At 37.4% G+C, this 24,844-nt stretch overlaps 1 protein-coding gene across 16 annotated transcripts in view; it reads left to right on the forward strand.

The window, feature by feature from the left end:
* The window catches only part of CLC-D (chloride channel D), a 38,753-nt gene extending 14,808 nt beyond the window's left edge, over positions 1 to 23,945 (forward strand). The window contains exons 8-24 of one of the 16 annotated variants that reach the window (XR_016052959.1): positions 1,247 to 1,387; positions 1,490 to 1,560; positions 1,678 to 1,757; positions 1,884 to 2,033; positions 2,292 to 2,351; positions 2,442 to 2,516; positions 7,484 to 7,713; positions 11,117 to 11,268; positions 20,577 to 20,712; positions 20,796 to 20,927; positions 21,018 to 21,095; positions 21,190 to 21,245; positions 21,404 to 21,487; positions 21,576 to 21,732; positions 21,830 to 21,931; positions 22,012 to 22,171; positions 23,591 to 23,945. Coding sequence is in view for 6 of the 16 variants with exons in the window: in XM_011623115.3 (XP_011621417.1) it covers positions 1,247 to 1,387; positions 1,490 to 1,560; positions 1,678 to 1,757; positions 1,884 to 2,033; positions 2,292 to 2,351; positions 2,442 to 2,516; positions 11,117 to 11,268; positions 20,577 to 20,712; positions 20,796 to 20,927; positions 21,018 to 21,095; positions 21,190 to 21,245; positions 21,404 to 21,487; positions 21,576 to 21,732; positions 21,830 to 21,931; positions 22,012 to 22,058; positions 23,591 to 23,672 (1,603 nt within the window). In the remaining 10 variants the exon portion in view is untranslated. The remainder of the gene's footprint in view (positions 1 to 1,246; positions 1,388 to 1,489; positions 1,561 to 1,677; positions 1,758 to 1,883; positions 2,034 to 2,291; positions 2,352 to 2,441; positions 2,517 to 7,483; positions 7,714 to 11,116; positions 11,269 to 20,576; positions 20,713 to 20,795; positions 20,928 to 21,017; positions 21,096 to 21,189; positions 21,246 to 21,403; positions 21,488 to 21,575; positions 21,733 to 21,829; positions 21,932 to 22,011; positions 22,172 to 23,590) is intronic. The other 15 variants (XR_016052957.1, XR_016052958.1, XR_016052961.1 and 12 more) reach the window with 15 other exon arrangements.
* Positions 23,946 to 24,844: the final 899 nt, after the last annotated feature.

Consider the following 24,844-nt stretch of genomic DNA (forward strand, 5'->3'; position numbering starts at 1 on the left):
TAAAACAGGTCTCCATCTTCTATGCCACTGGAGCATGCTTCTAAGGTTGCAACAAGCAGGAAATAAAGTATCCATGCTATTCACAAATATAGATATGTTTGAATGAAGAGAGTTTGCTGGAATTTAAATAACTCAAGTACTTCAAAGGCATATGAGTGATAGCCTCCAGCTTTGTCATCTTCATCCAATTTTACCTTATTCAATCCAATAAATATCTCAATCGCATAGTAAATAAAAGAACAAATTCATCGAACACTTGTGCACAGTCTTAGAGTGAATGGATTAGGGGCTACCCTTCAATCTTCCCCACATAACTAATGCATTTTTTAGAGAGAGAAGCAAAAAAGAAGCGGCCTGCAATCATAGATATAGAGTGCGGAGATAGACGGCGAGAAGAATCTTTAGAAGGAAGAGGGATGAAGTGTTGCAACCCTAGAGAGAGAAACTAGAGGAATAGTGAAACCGACTTCTAGATCTTGATCTTTATTACCGTGTTCTTGTGGGCTTTCCTTATATGAGAGAATCACATTGAGCCACATGGAAATTATAGTAGACAGATAGATAGAGTATGTGGCCAAGTTGAGAGTGAGCGAAGGTCACCTCCAAGTTCCATGCTAGACATCAAGAAAGATCTGTAAGCATTTGCTCTTGCTGTGAGGTGTCTCATAATGGCGTCCCTCTTCCTCTCCATTCATGCTTTTGGGATAAGACTGGTCATTAAATTTTTGGATTATACTCATGATTTATGTTCTTTGATTACACTCATGGTTGACATTTGGATTTGAATCTTGCATGACTGTCACTTCAACAATTTGGAATAATATAACCAGGTAATATGCACATCTGTGGTTGTTATTTCGAATGATACTCAAATATCTCCACTTGGAGGGTGTTTCTAGGAGGTAATATGTGCTTGATCATGTTACTCTGAGATTTATATGTCGTAAATTTATAAATAACACTTTCATGGTGCAACGATCTTCCTTCTCAATGCTGTACTATTGTTGTATGTATGAAGATTGAATTTAGTTCTGATGAACTACTCTCTGCTAATTACTGGTCTTTCTCTTGTTTTATGTGAGATGCATTGATTGGGGGTTTGGCCATTGATTTGCTTGGATTTTATAATGATGGGGTTTCATCAGATGAATTGAAATAAGCAATTTTCTCTTGATGAATTGGGTACATGTGATTTTGTTTGTTGTTAAAAAAGAGTTTAACGTTTTATGTTTGTTCTTTATGGAAGGTGGAGGAGCCAACTTATGTGGCGTGTCTTCTTTACATCTGCTGTAGTAGCAGTTGTGGTGCGTTCTGCTATGGGCTGGTGTAAAAATGGGAACTGTGGCCATTTTGGCTCTGGAGGCTTCATAATCTGGGACATTTCCGGGTTAGATTATATTGTTTATAAAATGCGTTTCTCTATGGCTTTGGAGCAAGGTATTCCTTGCTAGTTTTTCACCTATTTAATGACTACTTTTATCTTTTTTAGTGGGCAGGAAGACTATTCCTTTAAGGAGTTGTTACCAATGGCTGTTATTGGTGTAATTGGCGGCCTTCTTGGTGGGTGTGGCATGAAGAGATCTCATCACTCTGTTTGTTGAAAATCAGCTTCAGTTTTTTCAATGTGTGATAAGCATTCCTTCTTATAATTTGTATCTTCTTGCTTGTTCTTTCTAGGGGCTCTTTTTAATCAGCTTACATTATATATAGCCTCTTGGCGTCGAAATCATTTACATAAGAAAGGGACTCGATTCAAGGTATCAGTTTGGTTTATGTGTATTCCCAATAACTGAGCTTTATATTATGTTTCCATGGACTTCTGAATTTTTCATTGTGAAGCATTTGCATTTGTTTTAAATTTTTACTTTCTTTCTCTCTTGCAGATTATTGAAGTATGCTTGGTATCTTTGATTACATCAGCTATTTCATTTGGTTTGCCATTGTTAAGGAAATGTAGTCCCTGCCCTGATTCTGAAGCTAATTCCAGTATTGAGTGCCCTCGCAAGCCAGGGATGTATGGAAATTATGTAAATGTGAGTTAAATCCTCTATTCCAAGTCCCATATTGATTTGATCCATGGCCACTGATAGATACTGCGTTTCTGTTTTTCTTTCCTTTTTACAGTTGAATTATTTCTTATGCCCTCCAATTTCTTGTTAAACAACTGTCATGTTAGCTTTCATAGTACAGTTTAATTTGCGTGATGCTTCCCTGTTATACATGCTTCTGTCCATATATTAATAAACCCATTATCGTCCCTGATTTGAAACAATTTTCTTTTACTTTTGCAGTTTTATTGTGTCAAGGATAAGGAATACAATGACCTGGCTACAATTTTTTTCAACACTCAGGTCTGTATCTGGCTGCTCCCAACTACTCATCTGAAGAATGTTTGACAATTCCGTTTTCCTCATTTAGTGCAAACGTGTTATTCCTTTCAGGATGATGCCATACGCAATTTATTCAGTGCAAAAACTTTTCATGAATACAGTGCTCAAAGTCTTCTTACATTTTTGGTATGATTCTTCCTCTGCTGTGTGCATGAAGAAGGTTCACACATGACTAACTCGTCAGTTCTTTTCTTATTTATCTGCTTTAAAGGGAAATTATAAACTTTCCCAACCTGATGAGTTTGTATAGTATCAAACATTGAATTTTCCATTTTGTTTAAGTGCCTTTTTATTCTTCAAATTCCCAAACAAAAATAACAGAGGAAACTGCAATGATAGCCAAACTGTTACATATGATGCTTATGAAGAGCTCCTAAACTAGCACATATGATGCTTTATGAAGAGCTCCTAAACTAGCACATATGAATAGAGTAGAGATAAAAGACATGTACAGCGTGATGTTGGAGTTATTTCATTTTTTGTCCCCAAAATATATATACTGTATGTATGTATGTATGTATGTATGTATATATGTATGTCACATAGGGTGTTATGGAAATTCTAGAAGAGAGTAGAGATAAGAGACTGTACAGTGTGATGCTGCAGTCATTGTTCCGTTGTCCCCAGGATATGTGTGTGTGTGTATGTGCGCGGGCACGTCGTGCGTGGGTGTGTGCTTGCAGGCATACTTGCATGTGTGCTCACTTCAGAAATACCTATTTCTTCGTCATTTCGTGTTGTCTTTTAGTTTTGCGCAACCTCACTCGTTGGCGACCATCTCAGCTTCTAGATCCATGGTCTTCACATGTGAGTGTCCCGCCCCACTTGCATGTGCTCAGGTGTTTTGATTTAAATTATGTGAATCCAATTAAAGAAGGTAGACCAGAGAAAGCACAGAAATAGGAAGAACAACTTCAATTTAATATATTGGAATACCGAAATAGTTACAGAGTGAATGGGTTTGTGAATTTCTCGGATAAGAATTTAGCCAATCCTCGTAGACCTCCAGCTTATATATTGCCAGAGGATGCCCACTCACTCAACTTGATGTGCGGATATGCCGGATGAGGTTTCTACATCAATGTTTCCTGCAGGGAATGTGGTCCCGCCTTGTTCGAGATAGTGACAGAGACGGTGTGCCCCAATTCTGGTATCAATTAATCTCTTTGATCGAGGTTGATTTGCTCCAAAAGGTCATTTTTTTACCTTGGAATCTTGTTCACTTGCTGTAATTACCCACTTTGATGTTTAGGGATTTGGGGTTTGCTACGGGTAACCTACGCAATTTTATATTTTTGGATATTTTTAGGGAAATTATGGGTATTTTTCTATTTTTGGAGGATCTTTGGATATTTTCCTATTTCCTGAGGGTATTCTTGGTATTTGAGATTTTAGGTGAGGGAAGTTTAGGTATGGGGTTTTGTTTCGATTTGGGGTTTGCTAGGGGTAGCCTACGCAATTTTATTTTTTGAAGATTTTTAGGGAAATTTTGGGTATTTTTCTATTTTTGGAGGATCTTTGGATAGTTTCCTATTTCTTGAGGGTATTCTTGGAATTTGAGATTTTGGGTGAGGGTAGTTTTGGGATGGGGATTTGTATCGCACTCTAGGTCTAGGTTCCTGCACTCTCTTACTAGGTTTTTTTTTGATGAGGTAAAATTTGTATTGGAGGAAGTTATTGGGATTACTAGGCTCTCTCTGTAGTTTCTCGAACTAAGGTTTCTAACCCTTTGAAAGTAAGGGTCCATGGGTTTATATAGAATTTTTAGAGCATGGGTGGAAAATCAGTAGTGGGTCTAATTGGTGGGTGGATTTATCAGAAACTGGCTCAAGCTACACAAAAAAAGAGCATTTTGGAAGGGCCAAACCTGGGAAGTTTCGTGCATCTGCCCTTGGATAACTTCTCTCTCATTCCTCCATCCAAATCTCCTTGTTTGATGCACTTTTATTCAATGTTTGCTCAATTTTTTTCCACATTTTTTGTAGAGCATCTTACTATGATTATATTCCTTTGGATAAAAAACTCCAAGATTTGAAGGAGTTATGATCAAATTGTGGATTTGACATCAAAACTTGAAAAACTCTCATGCTACTTTGATTTTTTTTTGAATTTCACCTTTTATTGGCTGTTATCTGATGATCCATCACTACAAAACTGTGAGGAATCATCTTTGAAGTAGTTGGGAAGAACTTTGGAGCATAAACTCCAAGAATCAAGGAGTTATGATCATTTTATTGGCTATTTGTTTTGCAAAATTCAGCGGTTTCCATTTTTTTGGGCAACTTCTCTCTACAATCTGACCCCCAACTCAGTTTTAAACCCACAACAAATTATATTGATGTTTATGGAGTTGGATGAAGACCATATTTGCAAAATTTCAATTCAAAATGCTTCACGGATTGCGAGATGAGTCAAAAAGTGGATCGAGTTTTGAGGACTGTTTCATTTGGTCAAGAATTCCTTAGGATTCCTTTGTAAATTGTGGGTCTATTTGAGCCCAGATTGGCACTCTCTTTGTGACCTTTTAACTTTGCACGCTTATATCTTGGTCATTTAGTATTTGATTGACCTGAGTTTTGGATGATGCATTCAGAACTCCTTTGATTAAAGTTCAGATCGGATGACTATTTGGGGCAGGTTTGACCATACTCCATTCCGGAGGAGCTGTTCACCAGTTTTAACCTTCAACTAGTCGGATTTCTTTCATTTTCACCTGGGAGTTACCTCTCCACATATTTGGGGGGTCTATCAATTTTGAGCCCAATTTGAGACTGCTCTCATCTACTGTATCCAGTTTTGGTGATTCTTGCGATATGCTGGTAGTTGTCGTGTTGGGAGCTTATTCCGCTGGTCGACCCTATTTATTGCCATTGTTGGGTCACTGTTTGGCAACTTAGGGTTTCCGTTAAGGTCCAAAATTCATGGTTTCACCTGCCTAGGACTGTAATCTAGTTTTGTGCTCCACACCCATAGTGACTAGCCCTTGGGCGACCCAAAACAATTTGCCGATTACTTCAATTGTCTCATTTTTGGGTCTGAAATGGAGATATATTTCAATGTGTTATTCTCTTTCACAAAAAACTGGCTTCAATGCTACATGAATCACCATTTAATTATCCCCTATACTTCTTGAAGTGCAATTAACTTTACCTTAGGTGCGTAGTAAAGCGTTCAATCACTCTATAGAAGAGTAGAAGTTTTGAAGCTATGCTAAAAAGTCCTTAATGTTACTCGTTAATGTTTCTAATGCCCTTTAACTAGGCTGCACGCATTTGCGTTTGCTATTTTAGAATAATGTGGGATAAATTACCCAAAAAATGCAATAAAAATTTCTCTCTTGAAAGGGCCCAGCAATTAAAAAAAAAAAGGGTTGTTAGCTAAATTTGGCTGGAATGTCCTAAGACAAACATAAATAAATGCCCCAAAAGAATTTAGTCTGTTTGTAACTATTGTCATTTACAGTACTTTTCAAGTTCATAAATGTATATCAAAGATGCCCAACTCTCCCAAAAGATATGCAAATATCTTAAAGTTGATATTCAATCTTAAGTTATGGCGGTTTGAATTAGGGGAATAAAGAATCAGCAATATTATAACTCGAGTTATCCCCATTGTTACCACAAGAGAAAATTTCTCCTTATAATCACCCTATGTAGATGCCGTTTTCGACTAGTTGTGTCTTATGTCTCTCTGCACTCACATCTGATTTATTTGGTGGATTGATTCCCCTATGGCCTTCTTCCCTTTGGGAAGCAGAAGAAATTCTATTTCTATGGAGGGCCTATACGTCTTTTGCTATGACGTTCTCCGCACAAGAAATGAACCCTTATAATTCTTTTATTGGATCACTAGGCCATGTAAAAGCCCTTATAATTCTTTATTGGATCACTAGGCCATGTAAAATTGTTAGGTTTGAAGAGTGCAGGGAAGCAATAAAATAATGATTAATGGCGGTATCGTACAAAGCATTCAATGGGTTAGTGATTTAAAAAACAAAATCAATTATACATTGTTAGTGTTGAATCTCTTGTGCAAGTTAGTGAACTTAGGGAATTGTACGCATGATTCAGCGATTCAGCATAACTTGCAGAGTTCGGTGATAGTTTTGAAATATACTGCTGGCTTGGATTAAGCCCAATATTTTCACTCTTTTTCCAACCCTGCTTTTTCACGTTCTTTTCATCCAGGGCTTGGATTAAGCCAAATTTTAGGTGTCATTTTTGCGTGATCTGTCGATAGGATAGATCAGATTTGAGAACAAAACTTAGTTTTGATGGATTTGAGAGATAAGAAATCAACTTACGTTTTTTGCTGAATTCGAAAAGTTGCGATTTCTTTGCAACTGCTGGTCGATCTTGGATGAAATTGCTTTCTTAAGGCTATTTTTGGGTTCAATATTTTTCACTCTTTTTCCAATCCCCCTTTTTCACTTTTCTCTTTAGCCAGGGCTTGGATTAAGCCAAATTTTAGGTCTCATATTTGCGTGATCTGTCAATAGGATAGATCAGATATGAGAACAAAACTCAGATTTGATGGATTTGAGAGATAAAAAATCAACTTCACGTTTTTTGCCGAATTCAAAAAGATGTGATTTCTTTGCAACCGCTGGTCGATCTTGGATGAAATTTCTTTTAGAGACTATTTTTGGGTTCTTAATGAATCGTAGAATATAACTGACCCAATTAGTTGGGATAGGGCTTGGATGATGATGATGATTGAATCGTGGGATTGTTTCTCATAAGAAACAACTAAAATCTCAGATTCTCGAGATTTGTATTTCTGATTTAGTATTGACTTGAAAATCAAGATCTAAATTGGAAGTTGAACCCTAAATCTGGTTTGGGGTTTTTTATTTGGGTGCTTGAGGACTCTTTGGCAAAGATTGAAGGCATTGATCTGTGTCTTGTGCAAAGATTTGAGGATCGGCCTCAAGATTTTTGATAAATTTCTTTTTTGTCAAATTAAATTCGTATATTTGATTTTATATATGTTTTTGATTCTATGTTAATAATTTCAAGTTTTCTTATTATGTGTACTTTTTATTTTTTATTATTATCTTCTGATTTTTCCTATTTTTTTGGGTTTTTTTCTAGCCTTTTTGGCCAACTCTGGTCAAACTAGGTGAGTCAACTTGGGACTCATCGAGCTGACTCCCTCAGGCCACGCTCCATGTTTTGCCTTCGAACCGAGTTTGCCAATACTGCTCCAAGCATCCAAAGCTGCAATAAAGAGATAAGGCTGACAATAAAGTTCGTGTAAATGGAGCAAAAATCCCAAAGTGTGTGTCAGTGTTCGCAAAACCGGCCGATGTAACCGCTAACTGGTCAGTTCCTGTTTTGGCTGGTTTTGGTGATCAACCAATATTTTAAACTTTAAATAGAATAGTACTTCAAATTCATATCAAATATATCAGAATGCTGTAGTGGTTACCTTTGGCGATTAGTTTTCATATGATTCAGGGTTCGATTCCCACCGCCGGCATTGTTTTCTTTTAAGCTAAATTCATTTCGCCTGCGTTGTTTTTTTTTAAGCTAAATTCATTTCGTTGGTACTAGACCCACTACCAAATATGCCAATTATTTTTAAGAGTAATCACACTATGAGACCCTCCCACATCCATGTGAGTAGGACCCTAAAGAATCATCATTAAATTTTGACACAGATCTCTAGAAAAGTTATCAGTAAACCCATTCACTCAAGCCCCACACCCATGTGATAACTTTTCTAGAGATTTGTGTCAAAATTTAATGGTGATCCTTTGGGGTCTTACTCACATGGGTGTGGGAGGGTCTCATAATGTCATTACTTTGTTTTTAAATAAGGGTCTATATTATATATAATATAAATTTTTTTTTTTTTTAAAAAGATAAATTTCTTTAAAAAACGATCATTTTCTTTCTATTTCTACTAGACCCACTAACCAATATGCCAACTTGGTTGATAAAAATAAGGGCTTATATTATATATAACCTAATTTTTTCTTCATTTTCTTTAAAAAATAAAGATCATTTTCTTTTAAAAAAAGAGTTGGTCAAGTCAATTTTTGAACGCTATTTTAATATTCTTTACATTATGGTAAAGATTAAAAAAATTTGGTCATTGATACTCACTTTTGTATTTTCCTATCTTTTTCAGAAAATTTTAGGCACAAATCAACTCGTTAAAATCTATTTTTTCATTAATTTTCAACTTCATTTGAGTGTGTTATGTTTTAATCACATTCTTTATATGCTTTTCATATTTTATTAGATTTTTTTTTGTATCTTTTTTACTTTTTTAACACTTTTTTGATCGTTTGGGACTTGCCTGGTTAGAGCGGTTGAATCGGCCGGTTTACCAGTTAGGCTGGTTAAATCGCTTCTAGGCCCATGTCCGGTTAACCGTTCCAGTTCGATTTTGCGAACACTGGTGTGTGTGCTTAAGTAAAGAACCTATAAGAGAACCTTCAGTGAAGTATTTGTTATATATTATCTGGGATCTGTATCTGATTTCCACAAAACTTGGTAGAGGTGCAAAGTGACTAGGGTATCCCTAACAATAGTAAAAGACTACATGTATTTAGTCTCTTACATGCAGAAAATTTATCTTGAAAAGAAATTCAAACTTGAACCAATTTCATTATCAACAAACCTATCAGATATTGGCCTTTGTGCACTAGATGCCCACCTCCATAGTATATCCACTTTGAGCTTTCTAAACTCATGAAGTGCAAAATTCTAAATATTTTCCATGAGTTAGATCTTTTCCTTGACTAGATTCTGAAATTTCTGATAGGAGTTGGTTTGAATTGTATTTTACTCTTTTGACATGTAGTCGTTTAAAATTCACTGACCTTAAAATGTGCTAAACTTTGTTGCATCAGGGTTTCAAAGATTAGGATTTGAAAAATGAAGAATACTGATTCCTATTGATGGATTAAGTTTCTTATCTACAAGTGTACTTATCTCATCATCATCCTCAAAGCCTTTTCCCAACTATTTGGGTCAGCTACACAAATCCCGGTCCGTCATTTTGCTCTATCAAGGGCCATACCTTCAGTGAGGTCATAAGTCCCCATATCTTTTCTCACTACTTTCAACCATGCCCTTTTGGCCATACGCCTTCTCTTTTTTGAGCCTTCCACTTGAACTAGCTCACACCTCCTAATAGGTGCTGTACTGGGTCTGCACTGCACATGGCCAGCCCATTTGAGTCTACTTTCTCTCATCTTATCGCCTATTAGTGCCATACCTAAGTTCTTTCGAATGTATTCATGTCAAATACTAGCCCGTCTTATCTTGCCACTCATCCATCTCAACATCCTCATCTCAGCTACACTCATTCTATGGCTATGTTGCCTCTTGACTGCTCAACATGCAGCCCCATTAAGCAATGCTGGTCTCACGACTGTCCTATAGAACTTGCCCTTTAGCTTCATTGGTATTCTGCGATCACATAAAACTCCGGTTGCACATCTTCACTTTGCTCACCCAGCTCTAATCTATGTGTGACATCTTCCGCAATCTCTCATTTTTTTCTATCTGGATTATTGACTCAAGGTATTGAAAGCATGCTCTTTTTGTTATTTCTTTGCTGTCAATCTTAACTACTTCTTCGTGTCTACTCCTATTATTACTGAACTTGCATTCCATACAAGTGTATTTATCTAAAGAGTTGAATTATTAAAATATCTTTCAATGATAACATACAAAGCCTAGATGGACATTAGGAAGTTACCCATTATTACATACAAATATGCAAAACCAATTGACATTCTACATTATGCTGATGATGGGGTGCATGCAGATGAGGAATATTCAAGTATACTCGAGACGCCTTTAAGCATTTCGGCAATATTCTATGTCAAACTACAATCACAATGGTGGATCCAAGTCTCTCTAGGGCTCATAACCATGGGTTGTTTATTTAGGAATGTAGGTTTTTTGATTCTGCCGGTCCATAGGGAGTGATGGATGTGGAAGATGAGCTAGGTAACTTTGCTTCATGCATAGTTGAAAATGGATCTTGCACTGCAGAGATGAAAATTGATAACTTTCTTTTGTGTTTCATGCTGGAGGCTTACCTCCACTTCAGTGCTTTTAGTACATTGCTTTAGTGTTTACTCGTCGCTGCTGCTGGTGTCGGTCACAAAAGTCTATCTGGTCTGCAAATTGGCTTTGGGGGTGGGGTAGAGGGGAAGTATGAGTGATTTATGTGAGTCATGTTTTGTGAATGTCTGCAGTGGCTTGTCTAGTTGATTTTTGTCTTCTACAGTTTTTGTTGGTGGTGGTTGTGCTTTGTTCTTATATGCTCCAATGATATTTGTTTCTCTGAATGTTTCTTTGTCATGAATATTATCTATATTAATATATTAATAGAAAACAGTTATTGTCCATTGTATATTTTGGTGTTCAATTCAGTTTATATTTTTAAATCATAAATTTTTTGCTGTCACCTGCCAGTGCTTGGAGCATAGTGATTTGTGCTTCGACATGGTACTTCCTATTTGCCAATCTTGTACTTTCATGGGGACATTTCTTAATTACTCCTCCATTGACCAGGAGTTTTTCCTTATGTAACTTCTAGATTCCCATACCTATTATTCTTTTTAAAGACTAACTTTGCTCTATTTATTGCACAAAATGTTAATTATGCTAAAAATTGAAATATATATTAGTCTCAGCTAGATTCCTTGATCTACTTCCAGAACATGTTCTGATCAATATTTTCCTTGATTTACTTGTCAGGTTATGTTTTATTCTCTTGCAGTGGTGACATATGGAACCGCTGTACCAGCGGGCCAGTTTGTTCCTGGAATAATGATAGGGTCAACCTATGGACGCCTTGTTGGAATGTTTGTGGTCAACTTTTACAAGAAGCTCAATGTTGAGGAAGGAACGTGAGTTCTGCACTTAGGACATTGAAATTCTTGATTCCTTTGTTTTGAAGCTAAAATTTACATCCTTTATTTTCTGGATGACCATTGGCATCTTAGTGCTCATTCCTTATTTGTTAGGAAACATTAAATTATACTCCTGTAGGTTTATTCTGTCATATTTCAACAGATAGATTTTATACCTAAGTTGATCTTTTTGTCTATTAGTTAGAGAGAAGAATAACTCCATAAACATGACATTTAAGGACTGAACCTTCTCTATCAATCGTCATATATTGACTTGTCATCTTAAACAAGTATTGACCTATTGGGGAATGATACTCTTTTGGATTCAAATGAAATTATAGATCCAACAAGTGCTAATGGGAGTATGCTCATCTATGATCAAGGTTTCAAACAACGGTCCGCCCGGCGACTAGGCGCCCAAGACACATCTGACCAAATACTTAGACCTGGGCACCCTGTTCTGGGCCATTGTACCTAGGCGGGCGCCCATGGAAGTGGGTCCTTTTTCGATTTAAAGATGCCTAGAAGGGAAAAGGGGTAATTTTGATCCCCAAAACATTTAAATAGGTTAGGGGGGTTGTTTTCAACCCCCCAAAGTTAAAAGAACACTTCCATAAGCCCTCAATTTCTTAGCTATACCTATTTTTGGGAGTGCAAAATATTTTTTGTGGTTGAAGAAGCTTTCTGAACTAAACTTTTCTTTTCTCATTGGAATTATTTTTAAGGTGCTATTGGATGTATTAGAAGACTTTTGAGGTGATTAGTAGCTCTTTTGATTTCACAAACATCGAAGAGCAGAGATTGGGCAAAAAATGTTAGTTTGTAATTTTTGTTTGAGTTCCATTTTTCGGATTTGAGATGTCTTCTGCGGGGTCTATTAGGAGTGGGGATCTGGGATGGAAGTATTGTGTTAACCTGGATAAGAATGACACAAATAAAATTATGTGCAATTTTTGTAGACATATTTCTAATACCGGCATAGATAGATTCAAGAAACATATTACCTGCATTAGAGGTGATGTTGCCCCGTATAAGAAGGTCTCAGAGCTTGTAAGGAAAAAATTTCTAAGTACATTGAATCTGAAAAAAGGATAAAAAATAACAAAAGAAATGGATATAGCAGAATTGTGGGTAGGGGTCCATATTTTTGATGATGATGTTGACACTGATGAGGATGAAGGGGAAGTCGAGGTCGGCATGGTTGCTACTCAGAGCTCTACGAGTAAGATGGGTTTTGGGTCTATGAGGCCTCGTATGAAAGGGCCTATTGATAGTTTTTTTACACCTAACCCCGAGATAGTAATTGAGAAATGGAAGGGTAAGGGGAAAAAGAAAGTTACAATTGGAAATAGATTTAAGAAGGAAAATAGAGGCCTGGTGGTTCAATATCTTGCTTGGTGGTTTTACCATGTGGACATTTCTTTTAATGCCCACTCGCTTGAATAGCTTTCCATACAATATTGGAAGCAATTGGGAAATTTGGGCCAGGGTTGAAAGGCCCAAGTCCATATGAGCTTGGCGAGCCATTATCTAAGAAAGAAGTTGAACATACTAAGGAATATCTCAAGACCCATAAGGATGTGTGGCTAAATTTGACTTTTCTTTAATGACCGATTCATGGAGTGATAGGAGGAGTACCATGAATTTGTTAGTAAATTGTCCTTTGGGTACAGTTCTTTTGCAATCCATTAATGCTTCTGATGATATTTATGATGTTCATCATATATTTTCCTTTATTGATAATGATATTGAGGAGGTTGGGGAGGAGCATGGAATTCAAGTGGTCACAGATAATGTTGCTCCCAATATAGCTGCAAGTCATTTGCTTCACCAGAAGAAGCCTCACATATTTTGGACTCCTTGTGTTGCACATTGCATAGATATGCTATTAAAGGAGTTGTTTCTAAGCCTAAGAAGGTTACAATCTTCATATACAATCACATTATTACCCTTACCATGAGGCACAACTTTACTAAGAAGAGGGATCTAGTGAAGCCTGGGGTCACTAGATTTTCCACTGCAGTCTTTAGTCTTCAGAGCATGTATAAATGGAGGATCCTATTGAGGACTATGTTTGCTTCAAAGGATAATAGTAGGTGTATGTGGTCTAGAGATGTCAAGGGTAAGAAGGCACGAAATATTATTCATTCTAAATATTTTTGTTGTGGGGTAAAGCATGCGATATTAGTATTTGTACCTTTGGTGAATGTCTAACACATGGTTGATGCTTATAAGCCTTCTATGTGCTTTATATATGATGCACTTGAAGGAGCTATGAAAGAGATTGCAGAGAACTTGGGCAATGATGAGGCCAAGTACAGTCCAATTTGGGAGATTATAGATGCTAAGTGGGGGATAGGCAGCTCCAGAGATCATTGCATCCAGCGGGGTGCTTACTTGAACCCAAGTTCCTTCATGCTGATGTTGATATTGAGGCAAAAGATACAATTATGGATGATTTTAATGAGTGCCTTGAGAGATTAGTTCCCGATCCAAATTTCCAAGATAAGATATCAACTGAAGAGCTCATTTCGTACAAGTGTGCTTTGATGTCATCCGGGAAAGATATGGCAATAAGTCAAAAGAAAAGTCGAACCAGGTAATAATATTATATTTTGTATTTTTGTTTGAAAGTTTTCTTTCAAGTTTCTAAAAATTCTATGATAATGTTAAATACCTAAATGACTTATAAAAGTTGCCCACATATTGTAGCCCAATGGTGGAGACTACATGGGATGTAAAGCTCCACACCTCCAGAAGATGGCTATTCGGATCTTGAGTTTAACAACTACCTCTTCTGTTTATAGTGCAATTGGAGTTTGTTTGAGATGACATTATTATTTTTTTTGTTTGCTAGTTCATTTTTAATATAGATTCATAGAAGATAATAAATAATTAGAACATATTAACATATGATATAATAGATTACTAACAGATGGCTTAGTTAGTAATAATAGTAATAATAGTAGACTTGTAGTACACTAGTAGTCTAGTACTCATGCATTCTTTCCTATAAGTGCATATAAAGAGAAGAAATAGGCTTGAGCAAAGGAAGCTCAATGACTTGGTTTTTGTTAGAGAGAATTAGAGGGTCATGGAGAAGTTTAACTAGTAAACGAAGGATCTCATCATTTCAAAAGACATGGAGAATGCTTCCAATTGGCTAGTTGGGGACTCTGGTAGTGAGGAGGTCTTCCCCGGGGATGGTTTGACCTGGAAATGGTTGATGAGGCTTTGGGTCGGCTTTTAATCCTAGGAGGGCCACTCGAGCAAGGGCCACTCGAGCAACGACTGCGACTGGTACCTCACACTCACATAGGGAGAGGGAGATAGAGGAGGAGGCAAATTCAGAAGAAACTGCGAAAAAAGAGCAAAATGCTAAAGAGGGTGACGAACACACACACGCACACACACACACACACCGCCCGTTTATGTTGTGTGATAATTATGACATCATCATGGAAGGGCTGGTGGCTTGGAGGGTTAGGAGTTGTTTGGTGCTCCCTCATGTGGCATCTATTCGTTTCTTTGGAATTCGGGTACATCCCCTGTAGTCGATACCTTATTTATTATGCATTTTGAATTTAGTGCCAAGAGGAGCTAATAATCTATTGGTTTCTATTCATTGTTCTCCTACTTTCCATAGTCTGATTTTGTGTTTTGAGGTTTCCTGAAGTGGATTGGGAAACTCTTGTGACAATGGGTAAGTTAAATGTGTCTTTGTCGATTATTTTCTGTACTTGAGGTGTTAGTCTAATAGTTTTGCTCTTCCTATGAATTTTGTGGATGGGTTGCAGGAGCAGCAGCTATGGGTATTTCAGGGCATTGCAGATTTGACAGAAACTTATTTGTTTTTTTTTGGATTTGGATTAGCCTTTCTCAATATTCTTTCAGAATTCATGTAGGCTGAGTTTGTGTTTTCCTATCTTAATTACCTCTTTAGCATCAATCTTTTTATTTAAAAAAAATAAAATATGTTGTGCCCCGCATCCCCACCTGTCTCTCCCCCCCTCGTCCCCCCCCCCCCATCACAATCTAAAACTGGGAAGACTGAACCTTTGCCTAGTTACCCCCTATGACTCAGCACACCCCACAACTGATTACTGAACCGATGGTGCACTTGATCCTTAGGTCGAATCCTTAAAACTCGGAAGCACCTTTGGAATACCGTATCACAAAACCATGGGGCTAGAGCATGGGTTACTACTATTAGGATTTCCTTTTTTTTAAAACTATGGGGCATGTGCCACTGTGTGATACCTCCCCTAACCGACATCAGGGCTGGGGGTACCCTCTCTGTATATCCTAGGTGGTGCATGCCACTCCAAGGTCTCTAGGTCGGGGGCATGCAATATATATATATATATATATATATATATATATATATATATATATATATATATATAGGAAAATGATCCTGTGAGCCAGTGGGCTCACAAGAAAATATGAGCCCAACGGCCTAGATTGAATCTGGGCCGATCTGACGATCACGGATGTCCGATAGTATTTGAATTTTAATTTTTTTTTCTAAAAATCCAAATCACTTGAAATTTTAGGCGTGTGTTCCTGCCGCACCTAATAAAAATATAAAAAAAAATAATTTGCAAAAAAATGACCAAAATACCCCTTTATGGGGGTAGTTTGGTCAATTTTTTCATTTAAAATATTTTTTTGATATTTTTTGAAGATTCACTTAGTTTAGATGAACACACGCTTAAAATTTCAAGTGAGTTGGATTTGTAGAAAAAAAATTAAAATTCAAACATTATTAGGCATCCGTGATCGTTAGATCTGCCCAGAGTCAATTTGAGCCGTTGGACTCATTTTTACTTGTGAGCCCACTGGCTCACAAAATCATTTTTCATATATATATATATATATATGGAAAAGTCTTCCCAACGCCTATAGGCAAAAATGAATTGTGATTTCGCCTACCTTCATCACCTTCCAAAGTTCATCGCACGGTCATGATTGTCCGGTAGTATTTCATTTTTCATTTTTTTTTCTACAAATCAGAATGACCTGAAATTTGGAGCGTGTGTACATCTTAGTGAGGCGCACCTAATAAAAATATAAAAAAAATAATTCATAAAAAATTATTGACCAAAATACCCGCGAAACTTTTCTGTGGTATTTTGGTTAATGTTTTCATGTAAAATATTTTTTTGATATTTTTCCGTAGATTCGCCTATTTTTGATGAACACACGCTCGAAATTTTTGGTCCTTCCGATTTGTAGGAAAAATGAAAATGAAACACTACCAGACAATCATGACCGTGTGATGAACTTTGGGCGGTGATGAGGGTAGGCGAAATCAATGATCATTTTCGCCTAAAGGCGTTTTGTAGTATCTTCCTGTGTGTGTGTGTGTGTGTGTGTGTGTGTGTGTGTGGAGAGAGAGAGAGAGAGAGAGAGAGAGAGAGAGAGAGGTCTAAGAAATTGATGCTGAGAATGTGGTGAAGACCCCTCTTTATACAGGCCTCAATGGCCTGAGGTTATTCCACTTAGATTAGGATTCAGTTCGTCCAAGAAATTTCTTGGTAATTTGTGAGGTGACAAAAACAAATCCTCCATCCATTCCTAAATCAGCCATCATGATTTAGGTAAGGAATCTAAAAATATTATCCCCTGAATCTTTAACCCATATCTACTTCTAGTCAAGCTAGGATAAACCAGTCAAATGTCATCTTCTATTTTGACTAAAATTTCTTTTCCCTCACAAAGAATTGTAGATATTCAAAGTTAAAAGTCTTGGTCAATATCCAAAGTCATAGGAATATGTTTTTCAACCAACTAAAACTTTCAAGATCTAACAAAATATCTTAGGAAAGATTTCCCTAACAAGTAGGAAATCTTTCTTTCCCAGGAGCCCATAATAAACTGGAAAGAAGTGGGGGGTGTGGCCCATGTGGGCAACCATGTCCCACTTCATGCATGTGGTGTCCTCTCATGTGTGGGGCTAGGCCCTTGGTCCCCCATGTGGGTCCCACAATACCCTCACAAACCTCTAAAATATTAGGGCTGCCTATTTTGGAGTTTTGGTGAATGGAAAGAAGTTTAAAATATCTAAAAAACACTGGAATATAAAACACTTAGAAATAGCTCTAGAAGTGGATTGGTACCAATGGATCAAGAAAAGTGACTGCCAAGGCACTCAACCTTTGTCAGGATCCGTAATCACAACTATCTTCTCAAATGAGGCCAATGAGGTCCATGGCCCATTGCTCATGATTGACATGTCAGAGCTGACCAGTAAGTAGTCAAAACACTGTCTTGGTATGTGGATTACATGTTCTCCCAAGAGCAAGTCACATGCACATATCATTATAGTGCAAGGGGGACTCTCTCTATGCACATGTACATGTATCCCTTTATAGGGTTGCTTCTCAAAATGCGGTTGTCATGTGTATAGGCCGTGCAAAAGTTTTGTTGAGTATTTGACCCTCGCTCTTACAGGCTTAAAACCGCTCACAGAAGACCATTGAGTTCTCTTGGCTTAAAAACTACGTCCTTGGGCAACAATTAACAATTTAAAAAAAAAAGAAAAAAAAAGCAACGTGCTTGAACATATGTCCGACCTCAACAAGGGATGACCCTTCAAAAAGCCCTCATCAGTAGTGCCTATGCCTGGAGGAAAGGGTTTTGGACATGACTTGGGTTTATAAACTGCCCAACCGCAGGCTTGTCAACACATGCACTCTCACTGAAGTGCATAATTCATGATGTTTATTATTTTTACATGCTTTCACGGGCTTTGAAGGCCACAAACCCTAACACTAAGGTTCACTCATGTGGATATGGGCATGATCACCTATATGGGTAGAGAGGATACAACATAGGATTATTCATAAACCAGGACATGGATATAGATGCAAATATCTTATGTTCTATAATGTTTTGACAATTGATAGGTCTCATATTGTAATTGGGGAACATTCAAAGGAACAAACTCATCTGGAAACAATAAAGATTTGAGAGACATGTGGCCTAAGCTGGTGTGCCACAAGAGTATTTTCTCATGACGTCTAGCCTCAGGGTTGAGAGGAGTAGAAGTGCATCCCGTGTTGATCAGGTACAACCCATTGTCTTTCCGTCCACCACCAATCGTCTTCATCGTTTTCAGGTTCTGACAAACACAATGTAAGTGGTAGAATGTGAGATTGCAATTTACTTGTTTTGTGAGGCTGCTTACGAAGAGAAGATTGGAAGGAAAAGAAAGGCACATGTATCATGTATTACAAAGGGTAAGTCCAAGGATGATGAAAGTTTATATGTTCCACTCCTACAAACACTGGTCATGGATCCATCAACAAGTTTAACTTACGCTAGAAATAGGACAGAAATGCAAGAAACCAACTTTTTTACCTGTCATATTCATTAGCCCTTGAATCAATGATCTAGGATGTAGAAGAAGTGGAGTTGGAGGCATGGTTTGCAGATTCATATGTACTTGGCTGCTCTATCAGCATCTTTGAGCTGCGTGAAGCCTTCAGAGCAATGAACTGGTGTCGTAAATCTTTGAAGACCTGATCTCTTGGATCAGATACATGGGTTTGTGTGCTTGAAGTTTCCTCCCCTTCATTCAATACAATATAGGCTCTTGCATTCCTTGGTTTTGGTCTTGAGTGTGGATGCAAGTCCCAGCAGAGCTCATGGGTGTTTCTCCTGTTCCCCACATTGGGAGCATTTGATTTTCTCCTTTTTTGATGGGAGAAAGTGGGCACGATTTGAACCTTTGGTACCTGCTTTTCCTTGCTTGAAAGTTGTTGCAAAGGCTGATTGTTCAGGGTGGATGCTTGAGTTTTGTCATTCTGCAATAGCTTTTCTACTGGCTTGGCCCATTACATAATTATAGACTGATACAAGAGTGGGCAAGTTGTTCTTTCCTAGAATTTGTACTCTAAAGTTCAAAGCCCTGATGTAGGCCTGCGAAGAACTCCAAGATCCTTTGTTACTTGGCTTGTTTTTTAATATCGTAAACTCTGGGATTAAGAGGCCGATAGTGGTCTAGTTCTTCCCACTTATGCTTTAGTAGCCCGTAGCATTCTTCCACCACCATCTCCCCTTGCTGTAAATTTGCTATTTTGCGATGCAATTGATAAATTATAGCCATATCATCTCATTGCATTTATGTCTTAGCTATACCTCAACTCTAAGAAATAGCAATCCCCTGCTGCTGATACTTGGCTGCATGAGTGAAGCCATGTCATTGCTGCCAAAGTTTCACTTTCTCATTTATAATGGATCGACTTTTATCATTTATATGAGAGCCTCTTTCACTTTTCCTGTGATACGGCCCACTTTTTTCTGGCTTCCTTTGGACATTTTGGTTGATTGGGACCATTCTAAGTAGGTTTTCCCATCTAGCTTAATTGTAGTGATCATCAATCTCAGATGGTCAGGTTGACTGCTTCCATGGGAAAGATTGTGCTTGATTTATGACATTTTTCTTTTCTCTTTAACTCGAAACCCTAGGTCCTTTCCCGAGGTACTAGTTCCTTAGTTTCAAAGCTTGCAAAGATTCCCTGTTTTGTGGTTTGTTTGGACAAAAAGGGCATAGAATATGTTTGTGATTCTTTAGTATGGGGTGAAAAAAAAAAACAAAAAAAAAGGATATATGTTTTTGGATTTTTTTGCTGGAAATGAAAAAGAGTTTGGGATAAAACTTACTAATTGGAAAATAAAAGCGAAGTGGTCTTACTGAAAATATACGAGGTTGCTGATAGATCACATTTTTAAGCCCACAAAAGGATAGAAAAATGACGACTCTAGAGTCTCTGGAAATAGTGGATGTCCTAGGTTTCAAGTCATGTTCTGATACCATGTTAAAATTGAAAGAGAAGAGAAGAGAGAGAGTAATATTCAGGCACAAGATTGTGAAAAATATAGACGAATTTTCACTCTACGAATCTGGGGTAGTATGCCCCTATTATGGGAGTTAAAACGTAAGTCAACATGCATAGGAGTTACAGCAGGAAAATTTCCAACTATAGTAGAATATTATATACATTTGATAGATATTGAGTTTCCAAAATTTCTTGGATCTTTGGTCTATGTGCATTATTACCACATACATGTTTCCATGATGGGCTTGGGGCCGATACATACTTTCTGTTTCTTAATGCAGATTAAATGCATCATATTTCTTGTCTTTGTAATATCTCTTTCCCTCTCTTATTTATCATAAGTAATGAGAACAAACTAAAACTAAATATTTTCTTTTAATAATTGACTCTGAACTCTTTTGTCATAGAGAACATCATATCACATTGGATATATTTATTGAATGTGATTTAATTTTTCAGGTATGCTCTTCTTGGAGCAGCTTCTTTTCTTGGTGGTTCTATGCGGATGACAGTATCCCTTTGCGTTATTATGGTTGAGATCACAAATAATCTGAAACTTTTGCCACTTATCATGCTAGTTCTTCTAATATCAAAGGTTGGTTCTGCCTATGTTAATTCTGTGTGTTGTGATTTTATATACTCTGATGCCTAACTGCTTATAATATACCTTTTCCTCAGGCTGTTGGTGATATTTTCAATGAAGGGTTTTATGAAGCACAAGCTCATCTAAGGGGTATCCCATTACTTGAGTCCAGACCTAGGCAGTACATGCGTAAAATGACTGCAAAGGAGGCCTGCACGAATCAAAAGGTTGTTAGGATGACTGCAATTTTCTGCTATGTTCTGACATTTTATGAATCCTGTCTGAAATGAGGCATATCTTTGTTATTTGTTTAAAAGGTTGTTTATTTCCCTCGTATCGTCAAAGTTGCCGACTTGGTTTCTGTCCTACGAAGCAACAAACACAATGGCTTTCCAGTAAGTATCTATCTGTGCTTATAAGATAACTCCCCTGTTTTCCTTTGGCATATATTTGTTAGTAATTTTTTTTGCTAAAATCTTGCATGTGCAGGTGATAGATCACTCACGGAGTGGAGAGACACTTGTCATTGGACTCATTCTTCGTAGGTGGAAAAGCTGGAACCACTGTCTTGTTTTTGTTTTTCTTTTTCCTTCTGTAGTTCTCTTTCAATTTTAGAAAGACACATGATGCATCTCTTCACAGTTGTGGTTGCGAAAAACTTACTATACCCACCCATTGAGTTTAACTTTTTGTCCTTTCTCAGTCAGGTGTTGGTACTCCTTCAGTCTAAGTTGGATTTTCAGCACAACCCTTTGCCATATGATACTAGAGGTTCTTTACCGATCAGGTGAGTGGAATTCTTTATTCATATATGTATTTCCTTCAACTTTTCCCATTCAACACAAGTTTTGAAATAGCTTATCTCCTGTTTTCAGGCATACATCTAGTGAATTTGTGAAACCTGTCTCCAGTAAAGGAATTTCCATAGAAGATATTCATCTCAGTCAAGAAGACTTGGAAATGTATATAGATCTTGCCCCGTTTCTTAACCCCTCTCCTTATCTTGTTCCAGAAGATATGTCTTTGGCGAAGGTGAGAAATTTTCATTTGATCATGATATTGCTCCTTGATTCTGGTCTCCTTCATGTATGGTCATTACAAACATACTCCAATGGTATCTGTATTTCAGGTATACAATCTTTTCCGACAATTAGGATTACGGCATATTTTTGTTGTTCCCCGGGCTTCTCGTGTTATTGGATTGATCACAAGGAAAGACTTGTTAGAAGAGGTATTGCTTTGTCAATTGTATGGAGGTCGTCTAGTTGTAGAGAGATTTGTTGAAATCTGAGCTGCTAGTGGTAATTGCAGGACAGAGAAGATTCGGCTACAATGGAACTACAGTCAACCAGTGTAAGGTCTTGATGCGGCTTGGCCTGTGTTAATTCTCTTCCATTTTGGTGCAAGTAATGTAAGACTGCAATTTTAATGTGCCACTAAGTTAACAGTCCTGGCTGGTGGTTCAAACAAAGTTAGTGACCCATGCCTCAAATCTCTTTAGATGATATCCATAGCACAAACTCTCCCACATGCAGTTCCTGTACGATATCTTTCAGGCATTTTCTTATTATAGTTTTGCAACATACTTCCGAAATTTTGATTCGATTGTGCGGAGTTGATAGCTTGCTTAATATGTATAGCAAATATGCCATGCATGGTCTGAGCTTGAATGTCTGCGTGCATGGTCTGAGCTTGAATGTCTGCTAACAAGAGAATTTATACTAGAACATTGGAAGTTTGATATTTTGGACTAGTAGCTATGCTCGAACAATGTTGATTGCCACTGATCTTTTCATAAGACTTCAACATATTTTGGAGCTAACTCATACTTTGGTTGGCGCCATTTAGGAAGAGGTCCTTAGCGTGTGGTTTCTGTTGACTAAGTAGTTGTTTTGGAAGAGGGTTAACAGGTAAACATCGCAAAAATTTAAGGAAAATATATTAAAATATACCTAAAAGATCAGCTAACATTTTAACCATTTTCAACCATTGGTCGGCTTTTCGTAATTAAACCAAAAGAAATAGGTACAGGATATCATAGTTCATCTGTCAGGTGTATTTTGATAAATTTCCATTCAACTTGTATATGAGCCTTTGATTTTGGGTGATATTTCTGCATGTCCCTTTGGACATTTCTAATTTTCTTCTCAGCCTTGTGTACCAATTTGCTGCTAGCTGGTTGAATAGTTTGTTTATAAAACATAAGTGCTTTTCAATATAAAGACATGGTGAATTAACATCAGATGCTCAAACATCTGGAAGACTTAGCGGAAGTGTTCAGGATCAAAAAGCTTTTTAGTGTTTCTGTGCCAGAATAGTTTGGCCTGGTTGTAGCATTTAGCTGTTATTTTGTTTGCTCATGGGTTTGAGGCTAGGAAGACTTGGCTTACGTCTTATTCTAACCTCTAGTTTTCTTCTCAGTAGTCCTAATCCAGCTTCAGCTACATCTTATGTTTGGTATGTCAAGAACCCAGTTATCTTACATTGACAAATCTCTTCAATTCTGAGAGTCACTAATCTTACACTATAGCAATTTGTGAGAGATCCCAAAATGAGGCAGTTCTGATGGCACTCATTTATAGTACTATGAGTGAGTTTAGGTACACATCATCTGATAATCTAAGTTCTATTTTTTGGAAATTTTGATTATGGTTTCTAAACCACAGTCTAAATGGTAAATTTCTCTACGTAATAGCATGATTTCTCTCTAGAAGGCTTGCATACTATGGGATTTATATCAGTTCTTTTTTTTTTTTTGCTTCTGAAAGATGATTGAATTGATCTTGGATGGATATCCAGCTGTAAGTCATGTAGATCATGTTGGGGCCCTCAATTTTGTGCCACCACTTCTCCATAATGTTAACAGGAAGCCGTTACTTCTGTTTTGCAGGGATCATCATTCCAGTAAAAGAGTTTTTGGAAAATCGAGTATGGAGCAGCCGCTTCTTGATAATCTTCTGACCCAAGAATAACCATGAAGGTGGTCCCTCCCCAATTCTAAGCAATTCTTTTTCTATTTTACTCCTCTATTTCATTTCTTTATTTTACCCTCCATCAGTGATTAGCAGTATATATGTGTATGAGGCGCTCCACTTTTGTAAGGAGCGTTGTATATCTTTTGTCATTGTATCGTAGACCTTGATAATTGTGCGAGTAGTGTGACTGAATATAGCTACAGTGGGAATCCACCTCCAAATTTCACCGTCTTAATAGTTCGAGATGAGAAATTGGTAAGGTTTGTTTCATATTGGGTCGGTTTTTGATCGGTTCGCGGTTGACACTTGTGACAATATGTCTCAAGTTTGATCTTTTCCACTGAACTGCCCAAAAGAATGCATTGTTTGTTTTTCGCAATATTTTTCTTCAGTTTCACAGTTAACAGTTACACCCCATGGTTGGGGATTCTCTGTAATTTCCAAAATACTTGTTTAAAGGATGTGGAGGATTGTTTGAATATTTGGAGAAATGGCAAGTCTTGAGACTCTGAAAAAAATGAATGGCAAGTCTTGGAGCTTAATTAGTTGTTGACTACTCTTTCAAGCGTGTGAAAAGACAAGGGTTTCATTAGATGCGCGTTTATGAGTTCACACTTGTCAAGGTTCAGGTGCATGAGCATATTCATGGTGTTTCTACTATCTGCATGGTAGACTTTGCCATGCTATTTAAAGCTCTCTCTCTCTCTCTCTCTCTCTCTCTCCACACTTACGCGCATAAAGGGGCTATTATATGATAATGGCAGGTCATCTCTACACATGACTTTGTTATTTGGGTTCTAAAATAACATGACTTAGTGATTGAAGCTTGAACCCAATAAATTATACGACTAGGAGTATGCATTTGTTTACAAACTTTTCCCTTTTTGGGTTTCTTTTGCCTTTTTCTCAATTTCTGTTTTTTGCACTCCTTTTTCTTTTTTGTTGAAAATTTGCAATTTGTCGTGGTGGTCTTCTTGTTTCACACATTGCTGTTCTATTTGAAGACACCATGGGACTTGTCGAGGCCCAAGACGCCTTTTGACAACGGCATTCATGACATGCTTTCGTGCTGTAGATGAAACAATCTCTAATGTGCCTTTCGACTATGACATGTTTTATTATATTTATTTTAAGTAAGAATAGAGCTGTCAGTATCAGCTACAACATGG

Source organism: Amborella trichopoda, chromosome 3 (assembly GCF_054954075.1).
Source record: "Amborella trichopoda isolate Santa Cruz 75 chromosome 3, AtrichopodaSantaCruz75HAP2 v2.0, whole genome shotgun sequence".
In the NCBI taxonomy this organism is placed as follows: domain Eukaryota; kingdom Viridiplantae; phylum Streptophyta; class Magnoliopsida; order Amborellales; family Amborellaceae; genus Amborella; species Amborella trichopoda.